The sequence below is a fragment of the Somniosus microcephalus genome, chromosome 8 (genome assembly GCF_052327205.1).
Source record: "Somniosus microcephalus isolate GS21.2 chromosome 8, FLI_Smic_1.0, whole genome shotgun sequence".
NCBI classification, from domain to species: domain Eukaryota; kingdom Metazoa; phylum Chordata; class Chondrichthyes; order Squaliformes; family Somniosidae; genus Somniosus; species Somniosus microcephalus.
In genome coordinates this window covers 12073207-12096288 of record NC_140994.1, presented here as the reverse complement: position 1 = coordinate 12096288, position 23082 = coordinate 12073207, and the positions used below count along the sequence as shown (strand labels likewise).

At 47.2% G+C, this 23082-nt stretch overlaps 1 protein-coding gene across 2 annotated transcripts in view; it reads right to left on the bottom strand.

Annotated features, from left to right (window-relative positions):
- The window catches only part of zfyve27 (zinc finger, FYVE domain containing 27), a 222353-nt gene that overhangs the window by 5775 nt on the left and 193496 nt on the right, over positions 1-23082 (bottom strand). For both annotated transcript variants that reach the window (XM_085994250.1, XM_085994251.1), the window contains 2 exons: positions 4230-4276; positions 1770-1851 (listed from right to left, as the gene is read on the bottom strand). In XM_085994250.1, coding sequence (XP_085850376.1) covers positions 1770-1851; positions 4230-4276 — 129 coding nt within the window. The remainder of the gene's footprint in view (positions 1-1769; positions 1852-4229; positions 4277-23082) is intronic.

Genomic DNA, 23082 nt, shown 5'->3' with positions numbered 1-23082 from the left:
AGTAGGGGGGTCAATAACAAGGGGGCATAGATTCAGGGTAAGGGGCAGGAGATTTAGAGGGGATTTGAGGAGGAACTTTTTCACCCAGAGGGTGGTTGGAATCTGGAACTCACTGCCTGAAAGGGTGGTAGAGGCAGGAACCCTCACAACATTCAAGAAGCATTTGGATGAGCACTTGAAATGCCATTGCATACAAGGCTATGGACCAAATGCTGGAAAATGGGATTAGACTGGACAGGGATGGATGGGCGGCGCAGACACGATGGGCCGAAGGGCCTCTTTCTGTGCTGTAAAACTCTATGACTCTATGACTCTATGAGCAGCGAGGTGCTAGAACTACTGAGCTGCTGGAGCACTCCCAATGTACTGTACATGGAACATTCAGCTGGCACTTGCGGTAGAGTTAGTTTTATTTTATTGCAAATATTTACTGGCAACAGATGAAACAAACCAAACAGACATACTGCATATTTATGTTCAAAACATTTGATTCAACAAAGAAATTAAGCCAAAATTTTTCAATAATTAGCTCCACAGATGCATGTTTTTTTTTTGCTCTGTTTTCTCTATTCTTCTTCTCCAGGTGGTGACACATACTGGGATCAGCTCCATCGGCAGTGGTCCCACCCTTTATGTCGGAGTCGACACACACTGTGTCGACAGGCTCTTCGACATGGAGAGGGGCCCAATCATGTCCAGTCAAAAAGAACTTCACTCGATACCAACCAGGAGCAGGAAAAGGTAGCTGCCTTTTCCCCGACCCTAGCCCCGAGGCTGGTCATGGCACATATACCTGCCACCTCCCATAACCGAGATCAGCAAACTCAGCAGAGACTGGGGATCGCGCCTGGGACTTTGAGCCCGTGGTACCACACTCGGCAGAGACTGGGGATCGCGCCTGGGACTTTGAGCCCGTGGTACCACACTCGGCCGAGACTGGGGATCATGCCTGGGGCTTTGAGCCCGTAGTACCACACTCGGCAGAGACTGGGGATCATGCCTGGGGCTTTGAGCCCGTAGTACCACACTCGGCAGTGCAGTCTCCCACTGAATCATCACCGGAGCTTGTTTGGCTCGATTTTGCGGTCAAAGCACAAAAGCTGCAGCGTATATATTGTAAATAACAACAGAAAATGCAGGAAAAACTCAGCAGGCCAGGCAACATCCGTGGAGAGAAAATAGAGTCGAGGAACAGCACCTCATCTTCCGATTAGGCACTTTACAGCCTTCCGGACTCAATATCGAGTTCAACAATTTCAGATCATAACCTCGGCCCCCATTACATTTTTGCTTATATTTTATCCACATCTTTGTTTTGGCCCTTTCCCCGCCCCCCCCCCCCACTTTTTTTTCTCTCCCACATGGCAGCTGTCTCCCATTCTGCCAGCGCATTTCACACCTAATCTAGAGCCGTCTTTTGTCTCCACTAGTCCTATCACCATCTCGTCTCGTTTTGAATACCTCTTAATGTCTCTTTACTTCTTTTGTTCTCTCCCAGCCCTGCCTTCGATCTATTTCATTTCCTTTCCAGTTTTGAAAAAGGGTTTCGACCCGAAACGTCGACTCTATTTTCTCTCCACGGATGTTGCCTGACCTGCTGAGTTTTTCCAGCATTTTCTGTTGTTATTTCGGATTTCCAGCATCTGCAGTGTTTTGCTAGCGTATATATTGTACGCTGATTCGCAATTACCATTGCAAAATTTTTAATTGGGAAAAAAACCCCGCCAAAACATGTATGAGACAAGGGGAATAGAAAGAGTAATAATTACCAGTTGCTCCCATTGATGATTTGGGAACTTTGAATGAACAGCATCTCGAGCAATAGCTGTTCCCACAGTTGCTGCAGTTACGCTGAGCATGGACAGAAAAAGAATTGTGGTGAAAGGAGCAGGTGCTTCACACAAACCTGGTATATAAGCAGTATAAACTACCGATACGTGGTCTATGCAACGTTAATTACCGATAATTGATTTATACTCTGCATTAACTACTGATCTGATCCATATGCAGCACTAACTACCGATACCCAGTCTGTACACAGCACTAACTACCGATACCCAGTCTGTACACAGCACTAACTACCGATACCCAGTCTGTACACAGCACTAACTACTGATACCCAGTCTGTACACAGCACTAACTACCGATACCCAGTCTGTACACAGCACTAACTACTGATACCCAGTCTGTACACAGCTCTAACTACCTATACCCAGTTTGTACACAGCACTAACTACCGATACCCAGTCTGTACACAGCACTTACTACCGATACCCAGTCTGTACACAGCACTAACTACCGATACCCAGTCTGTACACAGCACTAACTACCGATACCCAGTCTGTACACAGCACTTACTACCGATACCCAGTCTGTACACAGCACTAACTACCGATACCCAGTCTGTACACAGCACTAACTACCGATACCCAGTCTGTACATTGCACTAACAGTACTGAGGGAGTGCTGCACTGTCTGAGGTGCCGTCTTTTGGATGAGACGTTATAAACCGAGGCCCCGTCTGCCCTCTCAGGTAGACGTAAAAGATCCTATGACACTATTTCAAAGAAGAGCAGGGGAGTTCTCCCCGGTGTCCTGGGCCAATATTTATCCCTCAACCAGCCCCATAAAACAGATCGTCTGGTCATTATCACATTGCTGTTTGTGGGAGCTTGCTGTGCGCAAATTGGCTGCCAGCGTTTCCTATATTACAACAGTGACTACACTTCAAAAAGTACTTCATTGGCTGTTAAGCGCTCTGGGATGTCCTGAGGTGGTGAAAGGCGCTATAGAAATGCAAGTCTTTCTTTTTATCTGTTAAACTGGTTAAGACGCCGAGTGGATCAGGTAGGCACCAGGCCTACTCCACTCAGGATTCTTCAGTGGGCGTTACGGTTAAACAGTGGTCGCCAACAATAAAGTGGATATATATATATGATTTAAAGTTTGACGTGGAGCCGGGAGGAACAGGAGTGCCCGAAATTCATCCTCTGGAAATGGACGAGCTGCCTCAGGAGGGGCGACGGGTGGTCGCCTAAATTACTGAAATGGGGCCCAATTCGTGTGAGCCTCGGGCCTCCCGTGCACCCGAAATTGGGCTGTAACCAATCGCTAGCCCAATGTTCTCTAACTGATGGACATGCATCTTCGTGCAGAAAATGTCACCAAAATAAGTTGTGTGGCCAGAACATATTTATCAAACACTAGGGAAATGTTTCCACCCTTTTATTTTTTAAAAACAGCCAAAGATGCCCCCTTTTAACAATCTCGTTATGCGATTGTGGCACCACATAGATCTTCGTGCGGTGGTGGCTGGGGAATCGAGCGGGGGAAAATAATTGCTCAGGGCACCGAGTGGGGGGGCGGAGGAGAGGGTGGGGGGGTGGTGGTGAGTTGTGCACTGCTGCATTCCCGACCTTACCCACGGCAAGTGGGGAGCAGCGCACGGCATGTACCCAAGCTGGGGGAGGGAGAGAGCCGTCAGAGGGGGAGGGGGGGAGACGGACATTTAGAGCAAGGTGGGTATAGCTGGGTGCCCACCCACCCGACTGTAGGCAGACAAAGAATAGAGATTTAGGAAAAGTCAAGGGGATGGCGGGGGGTAAAATGTACCCAAATACCCCATATGAAACATTTAAATGATATTATAAGTAAAAGAAATGACTACGGACGTCAGATATTTAATGGATCAACAAAATGCAATAATGGGCTCTGAGGTTGAAGAAGGACTTGTATTTCTATAGCGCCTTTCACAACCTCAGGGCGTCCCAAAGCGCTTTACAGCCAACTTGCACTCCCACAAACAGCAAAGTGATAATGACCAGAATATCTGTTTTGTTAAGTGATGTTGATTGAGGGATAAATATTCGCCAGGAATATTGGTTTAGGAGTTCTCCCCTGCTCTTCTTTGAACTAGTGCCGTGGGATCTTTTACGTCCACCTGAGGGGGCAGACGGGGCTTCAGTTTAATGTCTCATCCGAAAGACGGCACCTCCGACAGTGCCGCACTCCCTCAGTACTGCACTGGGAGCGTCAGCCTGGATTTCTTGTGCTCAAGTCTCTGGAGTGGGGACTGGAACCCACAACCTTCTGACTCGGAGGCGGGAGCGCTGCCCGCTGAGAGACAGCGGACACAGCCGTGTAAACTGTTCCCCCTTTTTCTTTAAAAAGATAGGCATTATGCTTATTGACTTAACAAAGGAATGCATTACTTTAAAGCAAATACTCACTCGTTTCTTCAGGACTGAAAACGTGGCACTGCAGCTGTTACAGTTTCCTAAAATGAAGAGGGGGGGGGGGGTGGAAGAGAAAAAAAAAGTGTAATAAAAACATAAATTAAAAAGCACAGCTATTAAAACAAAGCTTCTTCCACGCTAACTCTGCATTCCTCATCTGTTATTGCACTCTTGATTGCCACAGCATGCTCTGGAACGATCATTAAATATTAATTCACTAGAAATTGCAGTTGACACAGTCGGACTCTCGCGCCGCTCCTCCTTTCAGGGGATCATTGCTGAAACCGCACCAATTAAAAGGAAAAAAAAAAAAAATCACAGGGTGACATTTGCCCAAAAAACACGATACAAAAAAAATAACCAAAGGCTTCCTCGAGCGAAAATGACAGTGTGTATCGTAGGGAGAGGGGAAAAAACAAGACAAGATGTTTATAGAGTTCCACAGAAAGTATTTCACACTTCCAGGGCTTCGCAGGGTTGAGCTTGGGGGGGTGCGGGGGGCGTTGTAGAGTGTTGCAGCTGCTAAATAATCTGCTTGCGCATCTTAGCTTTGCAGTGACGGACAATTAGTCTTTGCCCTCCACGTGAGTGAATAAAACCACTGCTTGTACGCTCACTTTATTCGGGGCTGTTGGCCGGATTCTCGGCCCCTCGCATGCCACTGCTATAGTGACACACCAACAGCTTGCATTTAACATAGAAACATAGAAGATTGGAGCAGGAGTCGGCCATTCGGCCCCTCGAGCCTGCTCCGCCATTCAATGCGATCATGGCTGATCATCCAAATTCAGTACCCTGTCCCTGCCTTCTCCCCATATCCCTTGATCTCTTTAGCCTTAAGATATATATCCAACTCCTTCTTGAATATATTTAATGAATTGGCCTCTACTACCTTCTGTGGTAGAGAATTCCACAGGTTCACCACTCACTGGGTGAAGAAATTCCTCCTCATTTCTGTCCTAAATGGCCTACCCCTTATCCTTAGACTGTGACCCCTGGTTCTGGACTCTCCCGCCATCGGGAACATCCTTCCTGCATCTAGTCTGTCTAGTCCTGTTAGAATTTTATAAGTTTCAATGAGATCCCCTCTCATTCTTCTAAACTCCAGCGAGTACAAGCCCAATCGACCCAATCACTCCTAATGTCATTCCTGCCATCCCAGGTATCAGTCTGGTGAATCTTCGCTGTACTCCCTCCATGGCCAGAACATCCTTCCTCAGATAAAGCGACCAAAACTGCACACAATGCTCAAGGTGTGGTCTCACCAAGGCCCTGTACAACTGCAGCAAGACATCCTTGTTCCTGTACTCAAACCCTCTCGCTATGAAGGCCAACATACCATTTGCCTTCTTAACCGCCTGCTGCACCTGCATGCTTACCTTCAGCGACTGGTGCCTTTAATAAAGCACCGTTAACGCAATAACTTCACGGGAGCGGTTATCAAACAAAATTTGACACCGAGCCACGTTAAGGAGCTATTAGGACAGGTGACCAAACAGCTTGGTCAAAGAGGTAGGTTTGAAGGAGCGTCTTAAAAGGAGGAGAGAGAGGCGGAGAGGTTTAGGGAGGGAATTCCAGAGCTTAGGGCCCCAGGCAGCTGAAGGCACGGCCGCCAATGGTGGAGCGATGGAAATCCGGGATGTGCAAGAGGCCAGAACTGGAGGAGCGTGCAGATCTCCGGAGGGTTGTAGGGCTGGAGGAGGTTAAAGAGAGAGGGTGGGGCGAGGGCATGGAGGGATTTAAAAACCAGGATAACTTCATTTGAAAACAAGGACCAAAGTCTAATTTCGTCCTAAGCCCAGGCCAGGCTCAGTGCTCACATGTCCTCGTATACCGGTGGAGATTCACAGGTACTGCTAATGTTTTGAAATGTCATTAAAAAAATCAGTACCTTAGCCTAAATGTATCCCTATTAGCAATTTTGCAAAAAAGTGAAAGACTAAAGGCATAATTCAGTGTGTTTTTTTTAACCATTTATTTGTAATTCATTTTAACTCCCAAACCAGCGACCTCTACCACCTAGAAGGACAAGGGCAGCAGGCGCAAGGGGACACCATCGCCTCCAAGTCACACACCATCCTGACTTGGAAGTATATCGGCCGTTCCTTCATCGTCGCTGGGTCAAAATCCTGGAACTCCCTCCCTAACAGCGCTGTGGGAGCACCTTCACCACACGGACTGCAGCGGTTCAAGAAGGCGGCTCACCACCACCTTCTCAAGGGCAATTAGGGATGGGCAGTAAAAATGCCGGCCTTGCCAGCGACGCCCACATTCTGTGAATGAATAAAAAAGACTCTTTGAACCCAGGAAAATTCCTCTCTCCCTGGGCCGACCACTTTATCAATGTTCCGGCTCACGTGCTGTTAATATTACAGCAATGAAGCTACTCAAAGACCAGGATTAGCTTTATTACAGGGTTAGTAACCACAACGGAAATAAGCATTTAAAATCCAATTTTAAATAAAAATAATAAAATTTAAAGGATTATTCTGTTTGCCCCTTTATCCCTTTCCCCCCTATTTCACCGTCCTCTCCAATTTTCTTTTTATTACACTTTAATTTTACCTTGATATTTTAACAAAGCTGCCTTTTTGAACCACTGTAAAAGTTATCGCCCTTTTTTCCCCCCTCCTGTCCATTTTAGACACAGAAAAAACCTTTCAAATACCCGAGTTTTCACTGTTGGAGAACTGCTCAATTCGATTGCACTCCAGCCAGCCTAAAGCTCAGGATGTAATAAAGTGATGTTTCCAAACCATAGGGCAACTTTTGGAAATACAGAAACACATAACAGAACGGCCTCTCCCAAGTCGTTCTGCCTAGGAGCGAGAAGGACCAGAGAGACCATTTCTGGCTAGCCTGAGCATGTGAAATAATACCGTATCTTTCAACAATAACAACTTGCATTTATATAGCATGGTAAAATATCCCAAAGTGTTTCGCAGGAGCGATTATCCAACAATTTGAAAGAGAAGCTAATCCTGGAAATATTAAAAGGAGAACCACAATCAAGAATAACTTCTCTCCTTGACCAAGTAATTTATAACCTGAAAACATTTGGAAAAAAAACACTCCAGATCAGTTTGAACGAAGACCTATTGGCCAATTTGATCTCTTCCTTCAACAAACCAACACTACTGTCTACCCGTTAAAGCTTTAGGGCAGGATTTTCATTGGGCCGTGGAGGCAGGTAGTTAACAGGCAGTTTTTAGCCCAATCCCTATTTTCATTGTTGAAATGTGGGATTCCCAACGGCTCCAAACCACGGCAAGTTAGCGAGGCGGGCCGTTGGGATGAAGGGCTTGGAGGGGTCAAGATGTCCGGTGTTCAGGTGAGTGATGGGTGCATGAGTGCAGAGGTAAGTGTGTTTGGTGTGTTTAAAGAAGTTTTACTTACATTTACAGCCTTCCTTCCCTCAGGTCTCGGGAGTTGCTCATCTCACCGGCACAGAAAGCAGAATGGCTGCGATGCGTCTAAAGTTCCAGCATTCAGCTTTCTGTTCCGGGGAGATCTCTCAATCATCCTGACAGGAAAGAATTAACTTGGAGTACAGATTGTCAGTGTTTGACAGCTTCAAACAGCTGTGAAACGCTGATATTTCATCTGTCAAAAGGTCTTGACAGATGAAATATCAATCTGTGACGTCACCTGTTGCCGGGTGGCCCTTAATGGGCCTGCTGAGCCCGCTGGGCGGGCTCAACAAGGTCAATCAAGTCAAAATCGCGTGGGTTGGCTAGAACTCGATGGAGGCGGGACTACAACCCCAAAAGTTGTAGTTCCACCTCCTACCCGACTCCTCAATGAAAATCCAGCCCTTAGTATCCACCTGAACAGGCAAATGGAGCCTGGGTTTCACACCTCGCTCGAAAGACAATACCTCCCTCAGTGCCGCACTGGAGTATCAGCCCAGGCCATGAGTCCAAGAGCTGGAGTGGGGTTCGAACCTGTGGTGTATGTAACCGTTCCACCTTTAAGAGAACTATTTTAAGAGATGCACTACTTTATCTTGGCTGCTGTATACTGTAATACCGGTGGTGACCACACCGGTATATAAGTGCTGTGTAATGATTTATTGGGCAGTTCAGCCTGACTTTTGACTAGTAAAGACCTGTTGAATTTATTCTTGTGGTCTGTGTGCAGTGATTCTTATTAACAATAACTAGAACACACAGACTTAACAGTGGCGACGATGACGATCTTACCCTGCGGCAGAGATATATCCAAGGCAGTTTAACGGGCGTCGAGAAGAGGCATCCGCCCTCATCATCCTGCTGAGAAAAGACTCGGGTCTGAAGAGCAAGGAAGAATCCTGACACGAAGCCTTCCATCAGCAACAGGCAGTGATCATCCCTTCTACCACGGTGGTGGGTAAGCCGATCAGCGACGAGCAGCAAGTCGGCCACGTTGGCTGTGAAGTAGGGGAGGAAGAAAACGGAGGATATAAGGGCGGAGAACTCGACCACGGCCGGGGAAAAGAGCCGGACAGAAGTCGGGGCCAGAGGCGCTGAGACTGGGGCAGCGTAAGGCACGGGAGCCGCGGTGAATGCAAACGCAGCCGGTGTAAAAGACCGGGCTGCAAGCGGGCTGGGAGACGCAGCAGCATCAAGAGAGAGCTCGACCGCGACCGGGGAAAAAGGCCGGGCAGCTACCGAGGCCGCGAGGCGCGGGAGAAATTTTTTTTTTAAACCGCGGAGAACTCAGCCGCAGCCGGAGGAAAGGACCGGACTGCAAGAGGGGCTGGGAGGCACGATTTGAGAACCGCTGGGGAGGGCGAACGCAGCAATACGGCAATCGCCATTACAGCCAGCGGGGGAGAAAGGCAAACGCGGGAAGCCGCCATTTTCATAGGCGGGGGAAGAAGACAAGCGCGGGAAACCGCCATTTTGAAAAAAAAATAAAAGAAAAATTTCTTTTTCTTTCTCAAGAAGATTGCGAGGATGCCTAAGCGTGGTAACATCAACGATTTCGATGGCGATGTTGAAGATTGGGCCACGTATGTAGAACGCATAGAGATTTATTGTAAGGCAAATAAAATATCAGATGAAGATAAAGCACTAACCTTACTAAACTCAATGGGTGCGAAGACATACGGGCTATTGAAGCATCTTCTATCACCAGCTAAACCGGCGGATCAGGCTTTCGCTAATATTGTTGCTGTCCTGAGAAATCATTTGAACCCCACACCGCTGATGTTAGCGGAACGATTTAAATTTTATGCGAGAACGCAACTGAAAGAGGAAAGCAACGTGGAGTATTTAATTGAACTGCGTAAGCTAGCGAAATACTGTCAGTTTGGGGAAAGACTGACAGAGGCACTGAGAGACAAATTCGTGTGTGGATTGTCGAAAGAAGGAACACAGAAGCGGCTGCTTGAAGAGAATGATCTTACACTTGATAAGGCTGTCACTATTGCAGCATCGCACGAAGCCGCAGCGAGAGGCACTGCGGAAATGCAGCTGAAGGCAGCGGTACTCAGCGTAGATCAAATGGCTTTGGGTACAGCGAAATGTTATCGTTGTGGAACCAATGCTGGTTTAAAAATCAGGAATGTAGAAAATGTGGCAAGCTTGGTCACATAGCTAAAGTATGCCGGTCAGGAAAGAAGACCAGCAACAAAAAGTCACCACAGGAAAAGTGCAGAAAGGTACATAAGGTGGCTGAGAAGAGCTCGGATGAACAGAATTCGGATTCAGACTCCAACAGCAAGGAACTGGGTAGTCTGAGAATTCACAATGTGAGTAAGGAAGCTGACCTACAAACTATCTGGGTCACACTTCAGATAGCAGGAGTCCAAGTGAAGATGGAATTGGACACCGGATCGGCGTTGACGGTCATGAATAAGCAAGATTACAAAAGGTTATTCACACATATTCCCCTACGGGATACGGAGATAGTATTGCAGACATACACGGGGCAGAGTATACCCCATCGGAAAGATAAAAGTCAAGGTGGTACACAAGGGCAAAGAACACCAAGGAATGGACATATATGTACTACCTGAGGGAGGTCCACCACTTCTGGGACGGGAGTGGATCAAGAAAATAAATATGGACTGGCACTCCCTAAAAGCAATAACGGTAGATTCCGGGAAAAAAGATGTCAAACCTGAACGATTGTCCAGAATATTGGACGAGGCTAAAGAGGTGTTCCAACAGGGACTGGGAACACTGAGAGGAATTACGGCAAAAATCAAGATTGCAGAACATGCAAACCCAAAATTTTTCAAAGCCAGACCGGTACCTTATGCGATACGACCTGCTGTGGAAGCTGAGCTGGAAGGGCTAGAACGTTCAGGAGTACTGTCTAAGGTGGACTGGAGTGAGTGGGCCACGCCCATTGTTCCCGTCATGAAGCGTTCATCGAGTAACAAGCCAGGGGAACCGGGGAAGGTCCGCATCTGTGGAGACTTCAAGATCACGGTTAATCCGGTGCTTCACACGGTGCAATATCCGCTTCCGCGGATTGAGGATATCTTTGCTTCATTGTCTGGCGGGAAACACTTCACCAAGATAGACCTGGCGCAAGCGTACTTACAGATGGAAGTTGAGGAAGAGTCGCGCCAGTATCTCACAATCAACACGCACAGAGGCTTGTATCGATATAATAGACTGGTTTTTGGAGTGGCTTCGGCTCCAGCAATTTGGCAGAGGGCCATGGAGCAGGTATTACAGGGAATTCCAAGCACTCAATGTTACTTGGATGATATCCTGATTACAGGAGATGACGATGAGGAACACCTTGCAAATTTGAAACTGGTGCTCACCAGATTGAAGGAATATGGCCTTCGAGTTAATCGCCAGAAATGTGAGTTCTTTCAGAAACGGATCTCGTACTGTGGTCATGTCATTGACCAGGAGGGGCTGCACAAGTCACCTGACAAGATCAAAGCTGTTGTTTAGGCTCCCGCTCCGGAAAATGTATCCCAGTTGAGGTCGTTCCTAGGGTTGATTAACTATTACCATAAGTTTCTGCCAAATTTATCCACGGTGCTGCACCCGCTGAACGCTCTTTTGCAGAAAGAAGTACCATGGAAGTGGAGCGAGGACTGTAAGAAGGCCTTTCGCAAAAGCAAGGCATTGATCACCTCAGAGGAAGTGTTGGCTCACTTCAACCCAACGCTACCTATTCGTTTAGCTTGTGATGCTTCTCCTTATGGTATTGGAGCAGTACTCTCACACAAGTTGCCAAATGGCTTGGAAAGGCCAGTCGCATTTGCATCCAGATCATTGATCTCCGCTGAGCGCAACTATGCTCAGATAGATAGGGAGGCTCTCAGCCTTGTGTGGGGAGTAAAGAAGTTTAATCATTACCTGCAGGGCCAGAAGTTTACACTGCTGACAGACCACCAGCCGTTGGTATCCATTTTTAACCCTAAGAAGGGTGTTTCGGTGATGACAGCACAGAGGCTCCAGAGATGGTCCCTTTTCCTAGGGGCATATCAAGATCAGATAGAATTCAAAGGTACAAAGCAGCATGGTAATGCTGATGGGCTGTCGCGCCTGCCACTACCTACTGAGGAGGAGGCACCGACGGTTGACCCGGTGGAGTTATTTCACTCGACCATCATCGAATGTTTACCTGTCACCAATGCAAATATTGAAAGGGAGACTAGGAATGACCCGACACTGTCCCGGGTCTACGAATTGACAGTAAAGGGATGGCCAGCCCATGGTGATCCACTGTTACCGGCATTCTCAGCAAGACGAGAACAGCTGTCCATCTGTCAGGGAACATTGATGTATGGAACAAGGGTGATTATCCCTCCTAAGTTAAGAGAGAGAGTTCTAAAAGAACTACATGAAGGTCATCTGGGGGGAGTCAAGATGAAAAGCCTTGCTAGGGCTTATGTGTGGTGGCCGGGTATCGACCAACAGATAGAGGATCGGACGAAAAGCTGCTCAGGGTGCCAAAAAGTCCAAAATGCACCTCCAATTGCACCGCTGCATCCATGGGAATGGCCTTCAACCCCATGGCAACGTGTACATATTGACTTTGCTGGTCCATTCATGGATTCCATGTTTTTAATTGCGGTGGACGCACATTCTAAATGGCCAGAAGTGATTAAAATGACTACCACTACCTCGGAGAAGACGATCGCGGTGCTAAGAACGATATTTGCAAGAAATGGATTGCCAGAGCAAATATGTTCAGACAACGGACCACAGTTCATGTCAGAGGAATTCCAGAAATTCCTGAAGAAGAATGGGGTGAAACATTATACCTCTGCCCCATATCATCCAGCTACGAATGGGCTGGCCGAGAGGTTTGTACAGACGTTCAAAAAGGCAATAAAGGCCATGAGCGAAGATCAGATTCCACTGCAACACAAGGTGGACAATTTCCTACTGGCATATCGAAACGCCACCCATGCAACAACAAACCAAAGTCCTGCCATGATGTTCTATAACAGGAGGTTGCGGTTCAGGTTGGACTTGTTAAAACCAAATGTGCGGAGGGAAGTCGAAAACAAACAGTTCCAGCATATCAATAACAAGCCCACTAGGAGTTTTGAAATAGGACAACCGGTGTTAGCCAGGGACTATAAAAACGAGAAATGGCAATCTGGAACAATTCGGGCCAGACAAGGACCCCTGATGTACACGGTAGATGTTGGTGAAAATGTAATGCGACGTCATGCTGACCAACTGGTGGGATCGAGAACAAGGGTCGAGCCCATGGTTACGACAGAGACAACCGTGGAGGAAGTTAGTGAACCTGAAGCATCTACCTCAGAAGTGAATATACCTGATGATGATGTCCTATCCATAGGGAATCAACTAGATGAGTCACCCCAGCAACGAGAACCAGAGACCCCTGAAAGGCGTTATCCGTCTCGGATCAGGAGGCCTCCTCAGAGACTGAATCTGTGAACTGTTTTTACATGAAGTTGTGTATATATGTTATTATGTTATGTTAAATGGGGAATATATACTGTTAAGCTAAAAAGGGAGGATTGTGGTGTATGTAACCGTTCCACCTTTAAGAGAACTATTTTAAGAGATGCACTACTTTATCTTGGCTGCTGTATACTGTAATACCGGTGGTGACCACACCGGTATATAAGTGCTGTGTAATGATTTATTGGGCAGTTCAGCCTGACCTTCGACTAGTAAAGACCTGTTGAATTTATTCTTGTGGTCTGTGTGCAGTGATTCTTATTAACAATAACTAGAACACACAGACTTAACAGAACCCACACCTTCTGACCCAGGAGATGAGGGTGCTACCAATGGAGCCAAGCAGGTGTGAGATATTACGATAGCAAAATACTGCGGATGCTGGAAATCCGAAATAACACCAGAAAACTCAGCAGGCCAGGCAACATCCATGGAGAGAGAAATAGAGCCAACGTTTCGGGTCGAAACCCTTCTACAGGACTGAGAAAAAAGGCAGGAAATGAAACTAAAGGCAGTTTGGGGTAAGGGTGAGATGAGATAGTAATAGTAAAAGACAGTGAAAGGCAGCTGTCTTTCACTCTGCCAGCGCATTTCACACTTCATCTAGAGCCATTGTCCGTCTCTTTACCTGTCCTATTACCATCTCGTCTCACCTTGAATATCTCTTAATGTCTCTCCTTTCATCCCCTCCCCCATTTCCCAGCCCCCAAACTGCCTTTTGTTTCATTTCCTGCCTCTTTTTCCCTCAGTTCTGTAGAAGGGTTTCGACCCGAAACATTGACTCTGTTTCTCTCTCCATGGATGTTGCCTGGCCTGCTGCGTTTTTCCAGCGTTTTAGGTGTGAGATATTCCTACTCTTGTTAAGAAGTCGACTGACCTCCACCCTAAATCAGCTTGCCCTCTGCTGTTGGACCGGGTTTTTCATTTGAGGCCTTGGAGTTCAGTGGGGAGATGTTTCGCCAATGCAAGCACAGTGGAGCTACAACAGGCACTGTAGTCGTGAATAGGTTAACAGAAGAGTACGACTGCGTCAATATCAAATACGTCCCTTGCAAAATACCAGTTATCCCAACTGATAACGCTGAGGAGGGGAAACTTGCAGAGAATCATTTTTCCAGATGTGACAGGATAGAAAGCGTGTTTATATTCTGAAAGCTCCATCTGTTTAATGTGACTCTGTGTATAAGGTTCCCAACATTTGCTGAACATGCAAAAAGTGCTGAGGTTATCAAAACACAGGTCAGTGAGCAGTTAGGTCGCATCCCTAAGCTCAATGCGTTAAATATGCCCTTTTTCAGATGCTGAGCCAATTCCACAATTGGTAAGTTTATATTTGCTGATTTTTGCTTCATTAATTTCATCGTTTCCCCCCCAATAGAATAGGTTTTGGAGGAGTTCTGGGGCTGGCAGAGGGTTGTGGCACTGCCCTATTAAGACCTGGTACCTGGGTTTGAATAAATCTCCAAATGAATGAAGGTCACCTTTCTCGGTGATGATGCCAAGGCAGTCTTGTAGCAGGGAAGAGCGTCAAGATACGATATGCGACGGCAAACTGCCTCAGACAGCTTGAGGAGGTTCTCAAAGTGGGGCAATCTCAATCTTGCTCTCACGAGGTTATATATTTACCTAATAACTAATGGAGCAGAGACAGACAAGAGCACGGGTCACAGATAGAGCGGACCACAGGCCAAGTCTTGCAGTACACTAGTTGATGCGTGTTACTCAAACGGTGTAAGCAGAGTGTTATTACTAGGGCAAGTGACTTGTTTGACCGATCTGGGAGTTTTTCATACTTACAGTATATAGTGCAATTTATTGTCTAAGTGTCAGAACTTTGCCTTAAAAGGTGGCTAAGGCAGTGAAAATACTGGTTTCTGAGTCAGTCAGTTTGGTTTGGTTGGTAGCACCCTTACCTCGGAGTCTAACAGGTTGAGGGCAGCAGGCCAAGGTTGAATAGTAGGGATGTAGCGGACGAATAGACATCCTGGAGATCTAATCCTTTCTGCGAGTACAGTGCTCAACACGTGAACGTAACATTTCTTTGTGGGCTGTTTTAAAGTAGTCACATATCATCATGGTTCAGTTGGTAGCAATTTCACCTCAGTCAGAAGGTTGCGGGTTCAAGCCCCACTCCAAGACTTGAGTACATAGTCTAGGCTGATACTACAATGCAGCACTGAGGGAAGTATTGCATTGTTAGGGGTGCCATCCTTCAGATGAGATGAGCCCTCATCTGCCTCTCCCAGCAATTCAGTTGAAGATCCCACGGTACTACAGGAAACTTTGGTTTATCCGGAGGTTGTATGTCCGGAATACTCGATCTAACGGCAAAAATCAGGAGCCGTTTTCTGTAAGTTTTTTTTAGATCTTGTTCTTTTTTTTTCCCCCAGTCAGCCACTGCAAGGTCTGTAGCTATAGCAACAGCTTCAGCTACAGACGCTTGCAGCTGCAGCTGACTCTTTAGAAGCTGTTGCTAAGCAACAGTGTTTGTTGTCAGATACGGAGATGAAAACCTCCGTATGCTTCAACATTAACTTTGTATGTCCGGCAGTTTTGATAGATCGGCAACACGCCGGTCCCGTCGGTGTCGGATATCACAAAGTTTCCTGTATTTGAACAAGAGCAGGAAGTTCTCCTGATGTCCCAGCAAACATTCTGCACTCAACCAACAGATTAACGGGTGGTCCATCTCACTGCTATTTGTGCTATGTGTAGAATGGCTGCTACATTTGTCTACATAATGACAGTGACCTCTTCAAAAAGAGTGGTCTGTTGTACATGAGGCGCCTAGGGATAGCCGAGAATTGTAATAAGGTGCTGTATAAATACAAGTATATCCTTTCTTTCAGCGATGGAAAACTCACCTGTTATGAGAGAGAGTTGGGTGAATACCTTGTTCTGGTGCTAAGGAAAAAGGTTAGTGTAAAGATGAAACTGGGGAGGAGTGGGCGGGGGGGTCCGGGGTCACCGTTGACCAGACCGGACCACCCATATCAACAGCATGGTTACAAGAGAAGAACAGAGGCTGGGTACTCTGCAATGAGTGGTTTGCCTCCCGAGTCCTGGCCCCTCAAAGCCTCAAGTCAAGAGTGAGAGAATACTCACCACTCGCTTGGATGGATGCAGTCGCAACACCAGCTAAGAAGCTCAACACCGTCCAGGACAGAGCGGTTTGCTTGATTGGTGTCGCTGCCACGGGACGCAATATTGATCCCCTCCATGACCGGTGTAGTATCTGCTGGGTGCACTGCGGCAACTCACCAAGGTCACTTTGACAACACTTCCTTCCCCCGTGACCTCTACCACCAAGAAGGACAACAGCGGCAGTGTTGTGGGAACACCTCCAAACTCCCCATGAGATGGAATCACGGGGACACGGGGCAAACCACTGTATGCTGGCAGACCGACATGAACTTCCCATTTCTTAATACTTCGAGTTGTTAGGATTTGGAATGCGCTGCCTGATAGGGCGGTGGATACAGATTCAATAGTAGCCTTCAAAAGGGAATTGGATAAATACTTGAAGGAGAAAAAATTGCAGAGATTCGGGGGAGTGGGATTAACGGGACTGCTCTTTGAAAGAGCCGGCGCAGACTCGATGGGCCGAATGGCCTCCTTCTGTGCCGTGATTCAAGTTGGGCTTGCAGGAAAGACATCACGTGACACATCTTGTGTTGCTGAATTTACATAGAGGAGAAGCAACAACGAATCACATTTGGATAGGTGGCGATAGATTGGTACTGGATCAATAGGAAAAACTACTTTGTAGTTCATTTCCACCCCCGTCCCTCCCCCATATAGACAGGGCATAAATCCTGGCGATCTAACCCCGACAAGTTTTCTCAGAGGAATCTGCTGGCTGCGGTAGGTACTTAATAGCCCCTCAAAGTCGATCAAACTGTTTTGTTTCCCTTGGAGCAGAGAAATTCAGCATTCCCTGGTGGGGAACGCAAGACAGATGGGGCTGGCCGAGCCTTCACGTCTCGAGGATGCTCAACTTTGTGTGCAGCATCCCCGCCCCCCTCCTCCATCACGGTCACATCTAAACAGCATTAATACTGTCCAGGGGAGCAGAGGAATGTTTTGGATTGGTATATGGTACATTTGTGCCCTCTGGGTGAAACTTCATTCAAACAAAGGACGCAGTTGGTTCATGCCAATAAAAGGTTCAGCAAATTGGCTCGATGTATTCGGTCCTTTAAAGTCACAAGCGCAGAGAAGGAAGCCAAGTCACATATCCTCGGACAGAGCGGATTGTACCTGGTCTGTGGAAGGAATGGAACTTGATGGGCTAAATGGCCTTCCCCTCGTTGCATAACCTTATATGCTTTTAAAACCACATCAACAAACAATCCCTCCATAAACTAATGTGTTTTCAATCTATATCATTTACACTGGATAATAAGTCAAAAACTCGGTAATATCAGAACTCCTCACTTGTTTTTAATTTATCATTTTAAATTTAATAGCCAAGTCTCCTGATGCCAACCCCAAGACATTACAAAGCCGCAGTGTTCAAGCTTTTTGTCTCTGTGGGCCATTCAAGTGGGTACCATGGAGCTTCAAAGGCTAAATTTAAAGTCCCAGTCCATACTTCCATTAATGTGCATAGATGTGAAGCTGCTCTGTCGGAGGTGCCGTCTTTCGGTTGAGACGTTAAACCGAGTCCCCGTCTGCCCTCTCAGGCGGACGTAAAAGATCCCATGGTCACTATTTCAAAAAAGAGCAGGGGAGTTCTCCCCGGTGTCCTGGCCAATATTTATCCCTCAACCAACATGACTTTTAAAAAAAAAAAGCACAGATGATCTGGTCATTATCTCAGAGCTGTTTGTGGGATCTTGCTGTGCGCAGATTGGCTGCCGTGTTTCCCTACACTGCAACAGTGACTACACTTCAAAAAAGTACTTCATTGGCTGTAAAGCGCTTTGGGACGTCCTGAGGTCGTGAAAGACACGATATATAAACGCAAGTGGTTTCTTTGCTGATGCTAACCGATCTTGGCGTTCTGACTTAGGATTTACTGTACATACAATCACAGCTTTCACAAGGGAATTGGATAAGTACCAGAAGGAAAAATAAATTGCAGGGCTATGGGAAAAGGGTGGGGGGGGGGTGGAAAGAGGGAGTGGGACTAGCTGAAGTGCTCTTGCAGAGCGCCCCGACACGGACTCGACGGGCCGAATGGCCTCCTTCCGTGCTGTAACCATTCTATGATTCTATGAAATGAGGCAACAGCGCCAAGAGCGGCCCTGTTCAGAATTTAAGGCCTAGGGTCGAGCAGGACCGACCAGTGAGAGGCAGCGAGGAGTGCAAATAGACAGGAGTTGCCTGGGCTCCCTGGGTAGTCCACATCCCATTTTGATCCTGCTGGGAGGATCAGCACGAGATAGAAGTAACAGAAAACGCTGGGAAAAACTCAGGTCAGGCAGCATCCACGGAGAAACAGAATTAACGTTTCAGTTTGATGATCTTTCGTCAGAACTCTCAGTTCTGACGAAGGGTCCGTGACCTGAAACGTCGACTCTGTTTCTCTCGCCACGTAAGCTGCCCTGGCCTGCTGAGTTTTCCCAGTGTTTTCTGTTGTTATTTCAGATTTCCAGCATCCGCAGTATTTTGCTATTGTATTAGCACGAGGTAGATGAAGGAGGAAATTCTGAATGCAGCGGCTGCTCCAAGGCCTGCTCCCCACCCCCCACCGCCCCTCCCCAGCAATGGCTAGGGTCGCCATCTCTGGTCGTCTGTATTCCTGGAATATTCATCACAGGACCTGCCCCCACCCATAGGTGGCCCCACACGTCCGTCCCTGCGGCCAACTGGAAAGCGAAAAGACTCGTCAATGTTCCCTGGAAGCTGCGCCCGCGCAGTGATCTGCAAGGTATCGCGCGGGCCGCCCAGAAGCGTCGCCATTTAAAACACGGCTCACGCACAGAAATTTTAAAAGGGACCGCGCACTGAAATAAACAGGCCGCACAGAACAAAGACAACCTGGAGGGAACATTGCACTTCGTTACTCAATTGGTTGATGCTTGACCGTCAGTCAAACAGCCTTTTCCCCCCATCTCCAATATTTTTATAACTAATAAACAGAAGTGTTCAAAGAAAGCATTTTTTTTTTTTTTTTATAAATGCCCCCAATAATTTTTTTTTCCAGGATTTTGCTCGCAGTAGTGTGCTGGAGATTAAAGTTGGAATAAACGGGTCTTTTTCCGAGTGGCAGGCAGTGACTAGTGGGGTACCGTAGGGATCGGTGCTAGGACCCCAGTGATTCACAATATATATTAATGATCTAGACGAGGGAACTAGATGTAATATCTCCAATTTTGCAGACGACACAAAGCTGGGTGGGCGTGTGTGCTGTGGAGGATGATGCAGAGAAACTCCAGTATGATTTGGGCAGGTTGGGTGATTGGGCAGATGCATGGCAGATAAATGCGAGGCTATCCACTTTGGTGGCAAAAACAGGAAGGCAGATTATTATCTGAACGGCAATAGATTGGGAAAAGGGGAAGTGCAACGAGACCTGGGTGTCCTTGTGCACCAGTCGCTGAAGGTAAGCATGCAGGTGCAGCAGGCTAAGAAGGCAAATGGTGTGTTGGCCATCATAACGAGAGGATTTGAGTACAGGAGCAAGGATGTCTTGCTGCAGTTGTACAGGGCCTTGGTGAGACCACACCTTGAGTATTGCGTGCAGTTTTGGTCGCCTTATCTGAGGAAGGATGTTCTTGCCATGGAGGGAGTGCAGCGAAGATTCACCAGGCTGATACCTGGGATGGCAGGAATGACGTATGAAGAGAGATTGAGGTGATTAGGCTTATATTCACTAGAGTTTAGAAGAATGAGAAGGGATCTCATTGAAACTTATACATTTTAACAGGACTAGACAGACTAGATGCAGGAAGGATGTTCCCGATGGCGGGGGAGTCCAGAACCAGGGGTCACAGTCTAAGGATAAGGGGTAAGCCATTTAGGACTGAGATGAGGAGACATTTCTTCACCCAGAGAGTGGCGAATCTATGGAATTCTCTACCACAGAAGGCAGTTGAGGCCAATTCATTACATATATTCAAGAAGGAGTTGGATATATTTCTTGAGGCTAAAGGGATCAAGGGATATGGGGAGAAAGCAGGGACAGGGTACTGAATTTGCATGATCAGGCATGATCGCATTGAATGGTGGAGCAGGCTCGAGGAGCCGAATGGCCTACTCCTGCTTCTTCTTCTATGTTTCTATGTTTCAAATCCTGGAGGGTGGCAATCCTAGCAACGGCCAAGTCGTAAGCAAGATGAGTGAAAGGCACTGGCCAGCGTACAGGTATCACAGAAATCACAGAAACCTCACAGTACAGATAGAGGCCATTTCGGCCCATCGAGCCTGCACCGACACATATCCCTCCCAATCCCCGTAACCCCTACACCAACACATATCCCACCCTATCCCCGTAACCCCACGTATTTAATCCCCCTAACACTAAGGGTCAATTTATCATAGCCAATCAACCTAACTCGCACATTTTTGGACTGTGGGAGGAAACCCACGCAAACACGGGGAGAATGTGCAAACTCCACACAGACAGTCGCCCGAGGCCGGATTCGAACCCGGGTCCCTGGTGCTGTGAGGCAACAGTGCTAACCACTATGCCACCGTGCTGCCCTATAATTGGGGACTATGTGACTAGTCCTCCTTGGAAAATAGCAATAAAGTTCTCTTGATACCAATTTTCTGAAGACAGAGACCCCCACCCGTACCTGTTTCTTTTTAGGCTGTACCTCCCAGGAGGCAGCCAATGACTTCAAGAGAAGCGGTAAGGGTAGAATGTTACTGAGCGAAAAGAAAAAACACCTTTCATTCTGTAGCCACGTGGACAGGCCCATTTCTAGGCCTCTGCCTATATGGCTCTGAGGTGTAAAAAGTGAGCCTGATGACACTCTTCTCACACAGGACGGAGGGCTGGGGGGAAATGCCTGCTCCCTCACAGGTGCGTGACTCTATTTTTTAAATTCACTTATGGGATGTGGGCGTCGCTGGCGAGGCCGGCATTTATTGCCCATCCCTAGTTGCCCTCGAGAAGGTGGTGCTGAGCCGCCTTCTTGAACCGCTGCAGTCCGTGTGGTGAAGGTACTCCCACAGTGCTGTGAGGGAGGGAGTTCCAGGATTTTGACCCAGCGACGATGAAGGAATGGGCGATATATTTCCAAGTCAGGATGGTGTGCGACTTGGAGGGGAACTTGGAGGTGGTGGTGTTCCCATGCACCTGCTGCCCTTGTCCTTCTAGGTGGTAGAGGTCGCGGGTTTGGGAGGTGCTGCCGAAGAAGCCCAGGCGAGTTGCTGCAGTGCATCTTGTAGATGGTGTATACTGCAGACACGGTGCGCCGGTGGTGGAGGGAGTGAATGTTTAAGGTGCTGGATGTGAACTGAGGGAAGAGTTGGAAGGGTGAAGGGATCACACCTGGCTCAATTTTCTCTCTGAACTTTCCATCTTCCCAGGGATCGACATTTATTATCAGGCTCAAATTGCAGCACACCCAACGGAGAGATGTCACAGTTTTAATGGGTGGTGTTTCCTCCTCTTTCCTTAAGAAATCTCAATGGTGTTCGACTGCACTGTGGTGCAAACTCGGCGAGTCACTGTGCACTGAGCTGTACTGTAAACAGGAAACTAGCTGCAGCTGCCACAGAGGAGTCCTGGTATTTCAGTCTCAAACAGACCGAAGACGCAGGTGATGAAAACATAATAATCGTGCATTCCATATGTGTATGCTTTGAATTTTAAACTAAACTTAAAAAGAACAAGGGCAGTGTGAGGAGTTAAACCAAGCTGATATCAGACAATGAGGCCACACTATAAGGTGATCAGCAACATACATTCGAGTAAATCTCCTCTGCACCCTCTCCAAGGTCTTGACATCCTTCCTAAAGTGTGATGCCCAGAATTGAACAATATTCCAGCGGAGCCCTAACCAGTGTTTATATAAAAGTTTTAATATAACTTCCTTGCTTTTGTACTCTATTCCTCTATTAATAAAGCCATGAATCCCGTATGCCTTTTTTTTTTTTTAAACAGCCTTCTCAACTTGTCCTGCCACCTTCAATGATTTGTGTACGTCCAACCCCAGGTCTCTCTGTTCCTGCACCCCCTCTAAAACTGTACCCTTTCGTTTATATTGCCTCTCCTCATTCTTCCTACCAGAATGTATCACTTCACACTTCTCGGCGTTAAATTTCATCTGCCACGTTTCTGCCCATTTCACCAGTCTGTCTAGGTCTTCCTGAAGTCTGTTACTATCCGCCTCATTGTTTACTACATTTCTGAGTTTCATATCATCTGCAAATTTTGAAATAATGCCCTGTATACCTGAGTCCAGTTGGGCCAAATGGCCTGTTTCTGGGCTGTAAAATTCTATGTAAAAATAGACCCAAGGTTTACAGACTAAACTCTCAGCTTTATTTACAATTAATCAGTAAAGCAAAGCACATTTAAACTAGGGGCCATAAATAGAACAGTCATAAGAAATTTAATGGGGAATTCAGGAGAAACTTCTTTACCCAGACTGTGGTGAGAATCATAGAATGGTTACAGCACAGAAGGAGGCCATTCGGCCCGTCGAGCCTGTGCCAGCTCTCTGCAAGAGCACTTCAGCTAGACCCACTCCCCCCGCCCTTTCCCCGTAGCCCTGCAAATTGTTTTTCCTTCAGGCACTTATCCAATTCCCTTTTGAAAGCCATGATTGAATCTGCCTCCACCACCCTTTCAGGCAGTGCATTCCAGATCCTCACCACTCACTGCGTAAAAAAGTTTTTCCTCATGTCGCCTTTGGTTCTTCTGCCAAATCACCTTAAATCTGTGTCCTCTGGGTCTCGACCCTTCCACCAATGGGAACAGTTTCTCTCTATCTACTCTGTCCAGACCCCTCATGATTTTGAGCACCTCTATCAAATCTCCTCTCAACCTT